The sequence below is a fragment of the Callithrix jacchus genome, chromosome 13 (assembly GCF_049354715.1).
Source record: "Callithrix jacchus isolate 240 chromosome 13, calJac240_pri, whole genome shotgun sequence".
NCBI classification, from domain to species: domain Eukaryota; kingdom Metazoa; phylum Chordata; class Mammalia; order Primates; family Cebidae; genus Callithrix; species Callithrix jacchus.
The window spans coordinates 6,074,484-6,092,555 of NC_133514.1; the positions used below are offsets into that span (position 1 = coordinate 6,074,484).

An 18,072-nucleotide genomic window follows, 5' to 3' on the forward strand; every position below is an offset into this window, starting at 1 on the left:
ATATTAAAAATAATAGTTGGTCAGGTGTGGTAGCTCACGCCTGTAATCCCAGCACTTTTGGAGTCCAGGGCAGGTGGATCACAAGGTCGAGAGATCGAGATCATCCTGGCCAACATGGTGAAACCCCGGTCTCTACTAAAAGTATAAAACGTAGCTGGGCGTGATGACATGCACCTGTAGTCGCTGCTACTCAGGAGTCAGACAAGAGAACCGCTTGAACCCGGGAGGTGGAGGCTGCAGTGAGCCAAGACTGCACCACTGCACTCCAGCTGGGCAACAGATCGAGACTCAGTCTCAAAAAAAATAAAGTTAATTCATTTAAGGAATTTACACTCTGACTAGAACAACGAAAAAATAAGAAATAATCAGAAAATAAGCACAGATGCATACACAAGAAATAGTGAAAAAACAAAGACAGACAAAATGCTACCAGGTATGAAGTGTGAGACACAGACAGCAGATGCAGGAATCAGTGCCAAATATCTCTAACCTGTGCACGCCAGGATGTCCAGCAGCAACCAAGCGTGGTAAAGATAACTATGAATCTTGTGAATGGGGGAGCGTAAGAAGCATATAAAATTGGGCCGTTATTTAGTCTCAGGGATGAGACATTTCCTAAACGCAGTGCTGTTTAACAGCAACTTGTAAAGTGAACGGAGGTGCTGGAAAAGGGAGGGAGTATTCCTGTCACCTGGAATTAAAATAAGCTCAGTAATCACCACACAATCTGTCAGGAACCGAGGCTGAAGGAGTGGGTGAAGGTGGGGAAGCAGACGGAAGCCCAAGGCTGGCCAAGGTGAGGCCATGCTAGAGTTTTGATCTAACGTATGTGGGGAAACTGAAGAGGTTTCTTCTCAAAGCGGGGCCTAGCTTTTTCATTTCCTTCTGCCAGCATGGCTTTTACTCAGCCTGGCTTTGAGGCAATCGCAACCCCTGCAGCCCTTTAGACTTGGGTCTCGCTCGGTGGAGACCCAGGGACGCAGTAGCTCAGGCGGGGAAGAGACACGCGGGGTGAGATCAGCCTCTCCATCTCCTCAGAGGTCACAAGCAGGTAATTCAGCAATTGGCCATGGAGATGGGTACAGTTTTGGATGTGTTATTTTTGAGATGTCTGCAAGACGTTCAAATGAACTTATCTAATTGGCATCTCAGAGGTTCATGAGGCAGAAGAGAGCTGGAAATAGAGAGCTCTGAAGTTATTCCCTTATGAATTCATGTCCACGCCTGGGGGAAAATTAATTTGCAAAGAGAGTATGTGTCGAAAGCAGACCTGATATCCTGAGACCAACCTCGCAGGACACCTGCCTCTCAAGGGTAAGCAGAAGACAAGAGGCAAAACAGCAGCCAGCCAGTCAGGAGGCTCCTAGGGATGATCATGAAAACCCAGAGGAAAGAGGGCTATAAGGCAGAAAGGCAGCAGCACCACAGTTCTGCAAGGGGCTCTTTAAGAGGACCGCTTGGCCAGGTGTGGTAGCTCATGCCTGTAATCCCAGCACTGTGGGATGCCCAGGGATCACCTGAGGTCAGGTGATTGGGACCAGTATGGTCAACATGTCCAACCCTCTTCTATACTAAAAATGCAAAAATTAGCCGGATGTGGTAGTAGGTGCCTGTAATCCCAGCTCCTCAGGAGTCTGCAGCAGAAGAATCACTTGAACCCTGAAGGCAGAGGATGCAATGAGCCTAAATCACATCATTGTCTTTCAACCTGGGCGACAGGGCGGGACTCCATCTCAATTAAAATAAAACAAAACAAAACAAATTAGCCACGTGTGGTGGCACATGCCTGTAATTCCAGATTCTCGGGAGGCTGAGGCAGGAGAATCACTTGAACCCGGGAAGCAGAGGTTGCAGTGAGCCAAGATTACACCACTGCACTCCAGCCTGGGCAATAGAGCAATTGAGACCTTATCTTAAAAAAAAGAAAAGAAAAGAAAAGAAAAGGACCACCTCAGGTGAATTGTTGAGTTGGCTGAGTGAGGTGCATGGTATTACTGACATCAAGAGAGGTAATCAGAGTGACGAGTGTAGGAACACAAAACCTGGTGGGTCATAGAATGATTTAGAGGTCAAGAGATGCAAACAGCAAGCACAGACTGCGGCCTAAAATTTTGTTCTAAAGGGAGAAGAGAAACAAGCTGACATTCAAATGTGAACGATGGTAGTTTTATGTATCCTTTTTAAATGTCAGAGACTTGAGCTTATTTTAATACTAAAAGTAAAAAGCCAGAGAGAGGCAAGGGTGAAAATCAGGAAAGAGGTCCCCATCCAGAGGTAGTCCCTGCAGCAACCAGCGGGAATGTGTGCAGGAGGACCCCCATCCGGGAACGTGTGCGGGAGGACCCCCATCCGGGAACGTGTGCGGGAGGACCCCCATCCGGGAACGTGTGCGGGAGGACCACCATCCGGGAACGTGGTGTGCGGGAGGACCCCCATCTGGGAACGTGTGCGGGAGGACCCCCATCCGGGAACGTGTGCGGGAGGACCCCCATCCGGGAACGTGTGCGGGAGGACCCCCATCCGGGAACGTGTGCGGGAGGACCCCCATCCGGGAACGTGTGCGGGAGGACCCCCATCCGGGAACGTGTGCGGGAGGACCCCCATCCGGGAACGTGTGCGGGAGGACCCCTATCCGGGAACGTGTGCGGGAGGACCACCATCTGATCGCTTGGGAGAGGCGGTGAAATTCCCAAGTAACAGGAGTGAGAAACAGCCGATCACTGCTAGCTTGCATGTCTCTTGGAAGGAAATGAAGGGGAATCCCCCGACAGCTATGCTTTTCATGAGGTGTGATACCCTACTGGGTCATAGCTCACAAGATCATATCACTCATGATCATCTATCACATATCAAAGAGGTCTTGACACATTGGATGATTCGAGGAAAGAGGCAAAGATCTGAAATACCAAGGTGCACTGGAGCAAGGGTCTGCTAGAAAAATAAATTACGGCAGTTGAGCAGCTGTGTGGTTGGTGGCCATGCATGTACCATGGTAAACGAGTGGCCAGGTGAGGTTTCCTCAGGAGCTCTCTGAAGTCTGGAGGAGAGAATCCCGGCAGATGATGGGCCACAGAGCTCCCGGGGCAAGGGCATGTAACACATTGATCAGAGACTAGATTTTGAGGAAGGAATTGCTGCTGACGGGGAAGAAATATGTCCCAGCAAAAGAAAGGGCCAACATAAAGCAAGGAAGCAGGGATGCACAGAGAAGCAGCAGCACAAAGTAACGAGCTGGCATCAGGTTTTCCTGTGCGCCGTGGCCCACTGCAAGCCTCCCATAGCATGTGAGGGAAGTGCAGTGGGGAGATCGAAGGGTGCAGAGGCAGCGGCTGAGGCCACCACGGCTGAGGCCATCTGGGCGAACCACGATGGGATGTGCAGGACCCTGGCACGGGCCATCGGGAATGAAGTCCTAATTCACCAGGGTGGGAGATCAAAGAGCAAGCCGAGGGCAGAGCCTCCGAGATAAGGATTATGCCAGAGGTGAACAGGCTTCCGTGAAGCCAAGGTCATCGCCCTGTGTGGGCTCAGTTGCCTCTGTTGGCCTTTCCTGGAAGTTTTATGAGGGATGGACCCATCTTTGCTTTCCACATCACTGATCTCCAGTGCCCACAGGGTTCTCAGGGCACAACAGGAAGAGATGGGGTACTTGTGGGTGAATGAGTGAATTGATATGAGAATGAATGAATGAATGAATAACAGATGGTAAGTTTGTTACTTCAAAGTGACTGCACCAGTGCCATCACGCACACCATGAGGCCAGGGTGACTTTCTCCCATCAGGGTGTGGTCAGATGGTTCATCTCAATGTTTGTCTCAATGACTGGCGTTTTCTATGTTCTCATGACTGAAGCAGTTTATTCCCAAATATCATGTTTTTAAAGACATCGTGATAATCCAGTCAATTAAATGTGAGACCATTTTCTTTTCCCATGAGGTCATGTTGCACACCTCTGCCTACCTACTCCTGTGCTGACTGGGAGTTTGAGACTCATCAGAAAATTTTACACCCAAGGTCCTGGGGAATGGTGGGGACTGAAATGACTGTTGCCTGAGGTATGGATCAACATACTTTCAACACAAGCTGGATTCATGTTAGCAGAAAGGTGGCCATAAGCAATAATCCGATTAGTATTTTTATAGAAAGAAGCTGAAATTTAATAAGCATCAAAGCTCCTTCCTCAAGAATAGGAGAAGTGCCATATTACATGTCTGGACTGTCTCCTTCAATGTGTAATCAACCTTGTTAATACTAGAGAAAACAAATCACAGCGAAAATCCTGACATCCCAAAGAATATAAGACACAGAACTTCAGCTAAACCAGCATCTTAGTTTCAATCGATTCAACACGTTCTTCATATCTGTGTCATGGGCCAGGTGGCCACGGGAAGAAAGGCTGAATACAGCTGTCTCTGGCCTTAAGCTGTTCACAATCTATGCTCCGAAGTGGTCAGTCACAAAAATTTACGGCCAGTTCTCTATGAGTCCCATGAGGAAGATGCTGAGAGCAGAGGGGAGCTATGACTCCAGCTACATTTGCCATGTGCTACCCCTGCAGAGAAACTCAGACCATCAACTATGGGTTTATGGCTGGTTCTCTCCCATAAAACGGCCCAGCCTATCTGCCATCAGCGGGCACAAGGGCCTCTCCCATAATAAACAACAAATGATTTTTTAAAATGAAAATGCACCTATTAAATTATCTTTCAATAAAGTAAATTAGGGAGAGGTATCATGTCACCACTACAGTACTACCATTATTTAGGGAGAAATCAGTCTCACAAAACTGAGAATGCGGCGCGGCCAGAGAGTCGTTTTCCCCGGGAACTGGGGGAGCGGACGGCAGCACACTGAGCGTTTACTTAACCCCCAGAGTAAAGGTCAGCTTTGTGTGCCGAACTCCATTTTCTCGAGTTTTATGCATGATTAAATGGCAATTAAGCTTTAATGAAAAGTGTTAGGCTGATTACAATTAACATAATTGCAGTAGTCAGTTCATGTCCTCCTGCTTTACATGCTGTGCAGAGCTGGCAGGACAGTGGAACTTTAATGGGGTCTGGCTATCTCATGAGCCTCCAAAGCTCATATTTCCAGTGGGGAAAGTTTAGTCTTACAGTAAAGTGAAGGTAAATGCACATTAAGGGAAGCTTGGGCCACAACCCTACTCCGTCAATAGCTGTCAACACGCATGTAGACATGCGGCATGAAAGATGGGCAAGGACTTTCTCCATCCTCTCCCTAGATACTCTAGACACTTGCTCCTGCCCCAAGATTATATTAAAACAATGAATAAAAAAAGATCAGTTTTAATGAAGAAAATTTATCAGATGATTGATTAAACTATGCTTACTTAAAAAATGACCATTGAACTTTATAGAACTATTGCCTGATTTCCAACTGGTATCAAAATTGCAAGTGATCAAGAGTAAAATAACTTTATCAAGAATTATAATGCTGAACAGGTCAACAAAGATGTAGCCCTTTTATTAAATAGGTATAATGTGTTCTCGACAAATCAAAGCAAGTCTATAGCATCAATTATTCCTGACAATAAACATTATACAAAAACTGTTTAAACTATTTGTCAACACTGGATAAAAAATAATCCAGAAGTAAAAGAATTTTTTGCTATTTCTACTAGTCTGTTTTCATGGTGCTGATAAAGACATACCAGGACTGGGTAATTTACAAAGAAAAGGGGTGTAACTGACTCACAGTTGCACATGGCTGGGGAGGCCTCACAGTCATGGCAGAAGGTGAATGAGGAGCAACGTCGTGTCTTACATGGCAGCAGGCAAGAGAGAACTCGTGCAGGGGAACTGCCATTTATAAAACCATCAGATCTCATGAGACTTACTATCATGAGAACGGTACAAGAAAGACCTTCCCCCAAGATAAAATTACCTCTCACTGGGTCCCTCCCATAACAGGTGGGAATTGTGGGAGGTGGAATTCAAGATGAGATTTGAGTGGGGATGCAGTCAAACCACATCATTATTAAAAGAACAGTTATATATTTATCAATTAAGGCTTTACTATTAATATTTTTGAATTAAGCTAAACTCAGTTACAAAGCACATTGTTTACAAGAGATGAGGTTTTGTTATGCAATTAAAGTCATAATATTTTCAATATTTATGCATGTGGAAAATTTTCAAGCATATCTAACTAGCAAACACTTGTTGAGTATAGATTATATATCATGTTCTAGGGAAAAAAAGGCTGTCTGCCCTCAAGTAACTTAACCCAGTCCATTAACAAAATGATAGCTACAACAGACTAAACACTGTTATAGAAACGTAAACACTGTGTTTGGGAACTGGAAGGGACGATGACTGGCTTTGCTAAAGAAACCTTCAACTATGAGATGGGTGCACTGGCATTTTTTATGCAAGCAAGGCGGGGAAGGCTAGTCCGGCATGTAACAGGAACACACCCCCAAGCTGGGAGAGGCTGGCATCTGAGTAGAGGTTTCTACAGGCTTTGCCAGAGTGGAGGATGGTGATTGAGGATGCTGCTGACAGCTGCTTGGGGGATGTTTTCAAAGAGGGTTTGTAGCCTTTATTTTTGGCAGTGGGGAGAACAAGAAATCTCTCCGGCTGAGATGAGAAGACAGTGGAGAGTTCTGAGCAGAAGTTAGGTGTTGCCCGAGTTGCCTCCCAAAAGGTTCACCTGGCTGGCTGTGCTTAGGTGGGCCAGAAAGTACTCAGGAGCAGGAGGAAGGACGCCTGTGAGCAACGCAGAGCAGCTCAGACCTGCAATGGCCTAGACCAGGCTGGCAGGGCAGAGGTTGGGAGAATCGGATTTTGGATCTCTTTTGAATAGGGACCCCCTTGAATGTGTTGTTGAATTCTTTGTGTGGTGTGAGATATAGAGAGGTCTAAAAATGGCTCTAAAACTTTCGCCCTGAGAAACTGTCACGACAAAGTTGATTTCACCAAAACACGGAAGACATCAAGGGGTGAGAATTGGGAAAGGAGTGAACAGCCGTGGGTGAGTTTCAGGTGCTGAGGTGCCTCCCCGCATCTCTGTAGCAAGGCAGAGACATCAAGAAGGCAGGTGGACACTCCGGGGAGAAGGCTGGGAGGCTGGCTGGTGTTTCCCAAGGAGTACCAGAATTGGGTATTTATTAAGCAGTAATGGGACTGGGGGGATGGATTCTATCCAAGCGTTACATTAAACCACATGGAATTACAAATGACAATTTCATGTGATTCAAATTGGCGCACATGGAAAACTGAGTAAAAGAAAAGTTAGCAAGTATCACTTCTGTAGAAACTTTGATGGATGTCTTCATGTTTGTTACTTCCTAAAAAATATACGGATAGAGAGGAAAGGAAACCCAAGGACAAGCCCTCCTGGCATCTGCTCTTTAGAGTTTCAAGGGGAAAAAGATGTGAATCAGCCAAAGAGCCAATGATAGCGTGGCCCTTGGAATAAGGAGCAACAGGGGACAATGATAAGATAGGAAACAACAGAAGAGAGCGTTTCGAGAAGAGAGAAACGGTCAAATAAGTGTTTAAAAAGCTCCAAACTGCCATGGAATTACAACATAGAGAGGTAGTGCAACCCTGGTGTCAAATTCTTGTTTAAAATGCACTTTCAAACTGTGCTTGAGAAAAATCTGAGAATTCAAATGTCTCTAAGAAAACAAGTATTCAGAAAACTACTTTCTGAATAATGTAATCAGACCTCTGATGCCTATTTCACTTTACTGACATAGTATCAAGTTAAAATAGCCTACCAAGAAATCTAATTTAATACAATTGAATACATGTCATTTTTGCTTGGCAACAATGGCCGCACTTAAAATATCAATTATATGAGAAAACCATTTCTTTTTAAGTTATATTTAAAAATTCTTAAAATAATAATTCCAATGATTTAAATTATGAAATTAGTATGCATTATAAATCACAACATGATCTAATTCATAGGCAAAGTTCCTTTTTTTTTTTTTAATTGTCCCAGGTTCATAAAGACAAATAAATGAGAGACTTCCATCCTCCCACTATGAAAGGATAGTGAAGACTTCTTGGGTGTAATGGATAGGCTCTTTTGCACTTCGTAAAGAGTTTGAGGTCTTTTGATTGGAAAGTTACCAGCTGGATTTAGTTTCATAGCTGGATTCCCCAGTGACGGGGGAAGGTGAGTGAAGTGAGGGGGACAAAACAGCCCAGTTTCTTCCTGCAATGAAGCAGGTTCTTGGGACAGTTTCCCTCCCTCTCCTACACCCTTCCTCCCTTCCTTCCTTCTTGTCTTTCTTTTTTCTTTCTTTTCCTTCCTTCTTTCCCCTTTCTTTTTCTTTTCCTTCATTCCTTCCTTTTCTTTCATTCTTCTCTCTTTTTTTCCCTTCTTTTCTTCTTTTGACGGAGTTTAACTCTTGTTGCCCAGGCTGGAGTGCAATGGTGTGATCTCAGCTTACCCCAACCTCTGACTCTCAGGTTCAAGTGATTCTCCTGCCTCGGCTTCCTGTGTAGCTGGGATTACAGGCATGTGCTACCACGTCTCGCTAATTTTGTATTTTTAATTTTGTATTTTTAGTAGAGACGGGGTTTCTCCATGTTGGTCAGGTTGGTCCCGACCTCAGGTGATCTGCCTGCCTTGGCCTCCCAAAGTGCTGGGATTAAAAGCATGAGCCACTGCACCATGTCCATGGGCCAGTTTGTTAATTATAACTGAGGAGTTTTATCAGAACCTTCTTTCCTAAAACTAGAAAACCTGGGCATGTAATTTACTCCAGGTGTAGCAGTCAAATGTTTATCAGGTTCTTAGGGAGATGGAGACTGGTGCCACAGTCTTACTGGTTCCCAGAAGTGGCAAGCTATGTTTTGTGGACAGTGATGAATGACTGGCCTTGGAGTGGTCAGAGTAGGTCTTCGTGCTCCAGCCCGACATCCTTAGAGAGAATCACATGAGGTGAATAACTGTGGCTGCACAGAGCAATACCCCCAAATCAGAGCAAGGCCCCCAAATGAGAGCAAGAAGGAACATAAGGACTAGTGCAGAGGCAGAACCAAGTCCTTCTCTGTTCTCACCATGCCAAATCATCCTGCAATTCCCTGGCAATCCAAAATTGGCAGCAGGTTTTAAAAACTGACTGGTATTAGACTTCTTGTCAACTTAAACACATGGAAGCTAGAATTGGATAAAATTTGTCTTAGGAAAATGACTTTTATTTTATACCCAAGACTGTGGCACATTCATGGCCATTTATATGCTCGCCAAGGTCCTTTACAGAACTATATTATTTAAAATCCCACATGACACATATGACACAGTCCCAGTGAGATGATTTGAGAGTTTCTTGCCTAAGGCTGGGTTTTGAAATTCTAGAAAGAAGGGATTTTATTAGTCTTTCCTCAGGTAGCTAATAGACACACATCTGAGACAGGGCAATGTATAATGGAAAGAGGTGTAATTGACTCACAGTTCAGCATGGCTGGGGAGGCCTCAGGAAACTGACAATCATGGTGGAAGGTGAAGCGGAAGCAAAACACTTTCTTTACAGGGTGGCAGAAAAGAGAAGTGCAGGCGGGGGAAACGCCAGACATTTATAAAACCATGAGACTCACTCGTGGTCATGAGATGAGCATGAGAGGAACTGCCCCATGACCCAATCATGTCAACCTGGTCCCATCCTTGACACACAGGGATCATGGGGCTCACAATTCAAGGTGAGATTTGGGTGGGGACACAGAGCCCAACGGCCTCAGGAGGGTTACTATGGAATTATAGAATTATGCTAATTCTATGGAATTAGCATAGAAATCTGAAAAGAGATGGTGAATCCAGCAGCTGAAGCAAGGCAGTCCATGTTGATCCAGGGGCACAGCGGTCTCTGGGGTACCTGAAGAGAGGGGTACAGGGCCTCTGTGCCCTAACACTCTCTTATCCCATCTCTCCACCCTTGCTGGAGTTCCTCATTAGAAGAACCCAAAACAGGTTTGCCTTGAGAGCCATGGAGTAGTTAGAGGAGGACAAAAATAGATTTGGGGTCAAAGGGAAAACAAACTGCATACAGGCTGGAACTCTGGAAGACAGAAATGTCCTTAGAAACTGATACTGTATCCTCATTTCATAAACAAAGTAAAAATAACAGAGACAAAATGTCAATCTCAAAGCATTAGAGGTCAAGATAGAAACTCACATTTCCTGAGTTACCATCTAGACTATGCTGTTTAAATGTTGTACCATTCTAAGCTTTTATATCTTGTATTTCCTTTCAATAAACTTTTAAAGAGAATCTTGCAGAAACTCCTTCATTTAAATGTTTCAGAGTCAATGTTATATTCTGTCCCCTAAACGAATATTTCTCATAATTTATACCAGAATTGGGATTTATTAACGAGTAATAGGGCTGGAGGGACGGATCCTATTTAAGTGTTACATTAAAGCATGTGAAATTGCCAATATTCAATCATTTTTACGTACAAAAATGACACTTTCATGATTCAAATTAGCACACACTGAAAGCTGAGTAAAAGAAAAGTAAGCAAGTGTCATTTCTGTAGAAACTTTTACAGCGTCTTCATACATATTTCTTCCTAAACATTAACATATTAATTAATTATATGAGAAGACACATGTCCATGATCCTCAAACAATTATAATAAACGGTCTTCTTTTTTTTTTTCTACCCCAATTAGGAGGATGTTTTCTGAAAAGAGAGAATCATAATGAAACACAGAAAAGGAAGTGATTGCCGTGTTTCAACAATCATTTTTAAAACAGGAAGATTTTAAAAGGCCAGGAATAAAATGAAGGGCATTCTTTCCTGACAATCCAGGAACCTTCTTGGATATCTATTGGGGTGAACTGAAAACTGAAGTCTACACAAAAATCTGCACACAGATGTTTACAGTAGCTTTAGGCATAACTGCCAAAACTTGGAAGCAACCTAGAGGTCCTTCAATAGGACAATGGGTAAATAGGTTGGGCACAGTGGCTCACGCCTGTAATGCAAGCACTTTGGGAGGTGAGGTGGGTGGATCACCTGAGTTCAGGAGTTTGAGATCAGCCTGGCCAACATGGTGAAACCCTGTCTCTATTAAAATACAAAAATTAGCTGGACATGGTGGTGCATGCCTGTAATCACAGCTACTGGGAAGGCTGAGGCAGGAGAATCCCTGAAACTCAGGACACAAGAGGCTGCAGTGAGCCAAGATCACGCCACTGCACTCCAGCCTGTCTAACAAAGTAAGACTCCTTCTCATGGGGGGAAGAAGGTAAATAAAGTGTGGTACATCCAGACAACAGAATACTATTCAGTGCTAAAAACAAATGATCCACCGAGTCATAAAAAGACTTGGAGCTTGAAATCCTCTTACTAAGTGAAAGAAGACAACACTGTATGATTCTAACTCTGTGACTTTCTGGAAAAGACAAAACTGTGCAGACAGTGGAAAGAGTGATTGCCAGGAATTAGGAGAAAGGGAGGGATGAATCAGCAGAACACAGGGGATTGTTACGGCAGGGAAACGACTCCATGTGATGCTGTCATTGCAGATCCATTTGTCCAGACTCACTGATAAGGTTTGGATCTGTGTCCCCACCCATGCTGAATTATAATTTCCAGTGTTGGAGGTGGGGCCTGGAGGGGTGATTGGATAATGAGGGTGGATTATAATGGTTTCGCACCATCCCACAGTGCTGTCTTGTGATAGAGTTCTCAAGAGATCTGGTTGTTTAAAAGCATGTAGCACCTGTTCCCTTCACTCTCTCTTCCCCCTTCTCCTGCCGTGGAAGATGTGCCTGCTTCCCCCTCCCCTTCTGCCATGATTGTAAGTTTCCTGATGCCTCCTCAGCCATGCCTTCTGTATAGCCTGCTGAGCTGTGAGTCAACTGAACCTCTTTTCTTGATAAATTACCCCGCCTCAGGTAGTTCTTTACGGCACTATGGAAATGGACTAATAGATTCAATGAATGCATAACACCAAAAGTGAGCCCTGAGAAAATTGTGGCTATTGGCTGATAATGATGGGTCAATGCTGGTTCATTTATTGCAACAAATGGGCCACTCTGTGGGGACGCTGACAGTGGAAGAGGCTATGTGCTGTGCAGTGGACAGAGGCCACATGGGAACTCTGTGCCTTCCACTCGATCTTACTGTGACACCAAAACTACTTAAAAAAATAAAACCTTTTGGAAAAAACAACTCTACAGAATACAGAATGGAAAGAAGAGGAAAACGAACATCATCTCGTAACTTTCTCAACTTTTTTGTTTTTCCAAATAAGGTCAATAAATCACAAATCTACCATCTGCTCTTGCCACCATTTCAGAAGATTAAGAAGACTTTATATCACAACAAAAAGCAAGAGTGATATAATTTCAGAGTAAAGGAATTTTCTTTTCCCAAGGCAAGATAGCTGGAACACTCCTACTTTCACATTTTTGTGAAAGACCAGTGAAAATTGTGTCATGCACAAGTAGTATTCCACAGGCACATGTCTGCAAATGACTGCCTCAGAGCTCCATGAAACCAGAGGTAAGAAATCGTGCAGACTGTAACCTTGATTTTAATAGCAACCTTTTAAAGCATTGAATTGACCTAAGTTCATTTTCTTATGAAAATCCTAAATATGACTTGCCAGTGACCTGCCAAGAGATAAATTGAGTCTCAATGTGTTTGTGTGCAAATTCCACTTGTTTTATGATGATGGCTGACCTTGTGTGCGCCCAATTATATGGCATCTCTCCAGGTGCCTCCTGAAGGGCACTAAAAGGCTCAACTGCCACAAAATATCTCCACTTCTTCCTTCTTTAAAAACCTTTCATTAAAAATGGGCTAGACAGCAAAGATGGGAACTGTCATTAGGAGATAATAGTTTGTGTGTGCAAATGTGGTTTTCCACTAGCAATTCAGCAGAGGGTCCTCTGTCATATTAGCTTCTTGAAACTTTGTCCCAAAGGTGGGAGAAAATTCAAGGACTGTCCTGAAAAGGGAAGTTGCGAGTAGAGAATCAAAGCATGTTTGATTAGGAGGTTGTTTGCACAGAGACTTCATTACATAAAGAGAAAGATGGGGGCAAGCAGAGAACCTGGAACCAGGGCTGGGTTAAGGGAACACTGAAGATGGACTCTACATTTATGCAGACACCCATGTCTGTCTTTCATTCAAGTCTAGAAATTTACTAACTGAAACCTTTAAAGTCATACGTATTTTTCCATATAACTAGGTAGGTCCACTGCCTGTCCTGATCTTATAATGAACAAAATTTCAGACGAATGTTTCCTTTGATACTGACCCTGTTCAGAACACATTACTATAAAATATGCAGCTTTGAGGAGACTACCGAAGGGAGAAAGCCAGTCCCGCCTCTGCTTGCCCTTCTGCCCTGAAGCAGGCCATAGAATAATTCCCTGACCTTCATTCCAGAGGGGCACTCCCAGGACCCAGAGGAAAGGAATGACATACAGACACAAGAAGCCTTGTTAGGTTCCTCCTGGCTTATCACCACTAAATCCTACCTTTTCATCCTCTAATCATACTTCTGCACGTCTGTCCATTAAAACACACAATTTTCCCTCTTTCTCTGGGCCTCCATTTCTGAAGGTTCCAGTGTCATGCAAAATGCACATCAAATAAATACGGTTATGCTTTTCTCTTGTTAACCTGGCTTCTGTTAGCATGGCCTCAACCATGAACCTGGCAATGGGGGAAGAGAACGCTTCTCCTCTGCAACATGTGTTTTCCTAACTTCGAATTAGGCTCAACAAATTGCATCTGTGTAAAAAGACGCTGGAGAATATGAATGGAGGGAGTGCTGTGTTCATGGCAAGACTTTGAAGTCAAGGTAAAGAAGAAGGAAGCTGTGCCACCTACTTGAGAACTGGATGGAGAAGCCAGACTTGCTGATGAAGAAGTCGCTGTCGAACTGCAGGGTGAGTGAGTTGAAGGTGCTGTGGATGTCCTCCGGAAGGGCAGAGCCACTCCACTCCTTCAGCAGGATGTCGCTGTCCACCGGCCCATCCCAGACCTTGAGGATGTCGTGAGCCATCTCCGTGTCAAAAACAATGAAATGGAGGCTGCAAGAGAGAACACAGCAGCGCTACTTCCCATGCCCGAGCATGTCCTGACCACAGAGCTGTAAACGGTAGCAAGTGCTTTCGCTTACACAACCCCCACCCCCAAAATGTGCCTCGGTGTTGTCTGACAATGAAGGATGAGGAAAGCAGGGCTCACAGAAGTAAATTCATGAGTGTAAATTAGGATAAAGCACACAGGACCTCAGTCTGTCATGGACGCCGAGACAGCTGAGCTAGATGCTGGGCTATCCATTTTAGGATGAAAGGATTCCTTTTGAGACCTCAGGATCTCTTTATAATTTAAGCCTTCTACAGCACACAAACCAAATATAAGTTTGACGTTGATAGATGTGTTTGAACGGGATCGAAGTCACGTTTGGTGCACATCAGTGTTGTTCATGAAATGCTCCGCTAGGTGGTAGCAGCCACACCCGGAGAAAAAGCTTGCAAAGAGGAAGAAAGCACCAGAAGAATCAGACTATATCTCAAAGGTCTGCTCTTCTGTTGTACTTGTTTCTAAAAATTATATTTAAAAAGTCATTATTGAAAATACCAACACAAAGGCAAAATGGGTAATATAAACTCTCTTCTTTATAAAATTTTAGAATACTTCTTTTAGACTTTCAGGTATTTTTCAGAATGATTTAAAAATCTCCATGCCTGAGGGACTTACATTCATGGGCAGCAGTATATACGCAGTCCTATTTATGGCCATTGAAGTAAAAACGATTTCCCTAAATCGCAAAAAAACTTTTGTATGTCCTGAATGGGTCTGATTTACAGTTTTTTATTTACTTATTGCACATCGACTGCAAGGGAGGTAAACTCACGGTAGACGACAGACAGACAACTACCCACAAACCGCAACTTCTTTGTTTTGCACATATTACATATTTAAAGAAAACACCTATCCCATCCTGTGTAAGGCATGGAATGTATGGTGTATTTTAAAAATAATCGACATAAGCCATTAAATATAGAGAAAAGTACGGCAGAGAGTACACCTTTATTTTCCTACTGCCACCAATGCTAATATTTTGTCCTGTTTGCTTCAGAACGTTTTTTTTGAGACAAAGCCTCTCTCTGTCCCCAGGCTGCAGTCCAGTGGCATGATCTCGGTTCACTGCAACCTCTGCCTCCTGGGTTCAAGGGATGCTCCTGCCTCAGTCTCCCAAGTAGCTCAGATTACAGGCATCAGCTGTCGTGTCCAGTTATTATTATTATTATTTAGTATTTATAGTAGAGATGGGATTTCACCATGTTGACCAGGCTGGTCTTGAACTCCTGACCCCAGGTGTCCACATGCCTTGGCCTCCCAAAATGCTGGGATTATAGGCATGAGCCACCATACCCAGTTCAGAATTTTTTATCAATAAAATCTTATACATGCAGCCATTTTTTGCCTCCACTCCACCAAGTCATTAGTTCTTTCTCTTATCACACATTATGAAGTTGTAATACAATATTCCCATTTATATTCTCATAAGCTTCATATGTGTATTTATATACATATATATGTGTATGTAAATATATGTGTATATGTCTGTATATACACACATATGTGTATATATACACATATGTGTCTGTAAATATGTCTATATATACATACACATATATGTGCATATACATATATATGCATATACACACATGTGTATGCAAATATGTATATGTACACATATACATACACATATATGTGTATGTAAATATGTATATTTACATACACATATGCATATACATACACACATATACATATATACATACACATACACGTGTATGTATACATATATGTGTATACAAATATATATATACATACACATATATTTACATACACATATGTGTGTGTATATATATATACACATACTTTTTTATACATTTGTATATCCCTATACAAATATATATGTCCCTATACACAATATATAGTATTAATGTGTTTAAGAGTAGTTACGGCTGGGTCCAGTGGCTCATGCTTGTAATCCCAGCTCTTTGGGAGACCGAGGAGGGCAGATACAAGGTCAGGAGATCAAGACCATTCTGGCTAACATGGTGAAACCCCATCTCTACTAAAAATACAAAAAAATTAGCAGGGCATGGTTGCATGTGCCTGTAGTCCCAGCTACTCGGGAGGCTGAGGCAGGAGAATCGCTTAAACCCAGGAGGCAGAGGTTGCAGTGAGCCAAGATTGTGCCACTGCACTCCAGCCTGGACAACAGAGCAAGACTCCATCTAAGAAAAAAAAGAGTAGTTACATATTACACATCACTTGAAATGTATGCGTTTGTATCAATTTCAATTGCTTTTATACTCAGTATTATGAGAGAGACCTTTATACTAAAAAATGCAGAATTTTGTTCACTTAGTTTAAAATCGTAAGTACTTTATTTTCTTATTTCTCTACTAAAGGGCAGTTCATTTCTGCTTTTTAATTTTGCCAATGGCAGTGCAGTGGATATTCCGTTGTACTGGTCCAAGGATTGTTCTAGGGTGGCATCACAACGTGGACTTGGCAACTCGCTCTCCTTTGGGATTCTAACTGATTTGGTCCAGAATAATGTATGAATGCCCTTGTTTAGGCACATCTTTAGTAATACCTGATTCCCATCAGAAAAAGGGCTGTACAAACAGAAAATCTGATGGTTGGGGAGTGGTGTCTTATTTACATTACGTTTTCCTGACCCCTCATAAAGTTGATCATCATTTTGCATCTATAAGACATTTCCTTTTATATTTAGTTCAATAACTTAACATTTACTGAGCACCGAAAACGTCCTAAGCGCACTTCTCGGAACTTTGCATACATTTGCCGACTGCGCAGAGCCCTGCCTTCATGGAGTTCATGTTGTACAGGGAAGAGGCAGGCAATCCACAGCATCCATGATAAATAAGTGAAGAGTATGGAACGTTAGTAGGTGGCAAATGCAATTGAAGAAATAAAAAAGTAGAGCAGCAAGAATCATCGGGAACACTAATTCTTAGGGGAGGAAGGAAAAGGCTGAAGTATTAAATAGGGTAAGCCATCTTGGTGAAGAAGACTTGGGTGGAGCCTTGAAGGAGTTAAGGGTGTTTGTAATGTCCGCTGTGAGGGAAGAGTTCAGCCAAGCAAAAACCCTATGTAGGTGGCATATCATCAGCATCTGAGAACACCCAGGAGGCAGTGCAGCCAGAGCAGAGAGAGGGGGACTGGGATGGAGGAGCTGAGAGCAGAGAAGAATGGGGGTCATGGATGGGATGGTGCGGAGAAGGGCCTATGCACGGACGGCTTGTGGGCTGTTTTAAGGATGATAACAATGCAGAGTTTTTAGTGAGTCCCACCAACAAGCTAAAGAACAGTCCCTGCTTTCTCTGTTGACAACATGCTGTGGGGGAAAATTATACTCTGTCAACATTTTGAGAAATCCAAGAAAGTGGCGTATGTGCTGAGATGAGCGGAGCGTGGGGGCACCCATGCTGGTCAGGTCCTGGATACGTTTGAAGGGAGAGAAAACAGGCTTGGAAAAGGCATGTGTGAGGTGAGGATGCACTGACTCTGTAAGTTTGTGCCTGAGAAACCAGAAAAATGGAATTGTCTTCCACTGAACTTAGAAACAGTACAATATGTTTATGGGATGGAGAAATTCAGAGATTCTGTCTTGGACCTGCTGACTTTCAGTTGTCAATTAGACATAGATGGAGGATATGTAGGTAGCTGTTCATGTGAGTCTGGAGTTTCACAGGGAACTCAGGGTGGAGAAAATAAATGTGTGTCTTTAACAAAGAAACTGTTTATAAACAATGGGACTGGATCAAATCATTGAAGGTCTTAGGTGGAGAAGAGAAGAGGACTATGGATTCTGAATTACCTGGTCACATATGTTCGCCCATTAGGCAGAAAGCATCCTAGAGCTGGAAACAATTCCAACCAAAACTGTGCAAAACTTTCACCCAGAATAGTGCAAAATATCAGAGACAAATCGCATAAAACCAGAATAAATGGAGACGTATGCAACATCGGGAATCAAAGTCCAGGATTTCAAAAGATGTCACTTTCCCCACAATGATCTAGTG

At 43.3% G+C, this 18,072-nt stretch overlaps 1 protein-coding gene across 4 annotated transcripts in view; it reads right to left on the minus strand.

The window, feature by feature from the left end:
- The window catches only part of CSMD1 (CUB and Sushi multiple domains 1), a 2,142,320-nt gene that overhangs the window by 364,329 nt on the left and 1,759,919 nt on the right, over positions 1-18,072 (minus strand). For all 4 annotated transcript variants that reach the window (XM_035269622.3, XM_017963591.4, XM_008979004.5 and 1 more), the window contains one exon: positions 13,829-14,031. In XM_035269622.3, coding sequence (XP_035125513.3) covers positions 13,829-14,031 — 203 coding nt within the window. The remainder of the gene's footprint in view (positions 1-13,828; positions 14,032-18,072) is intronic.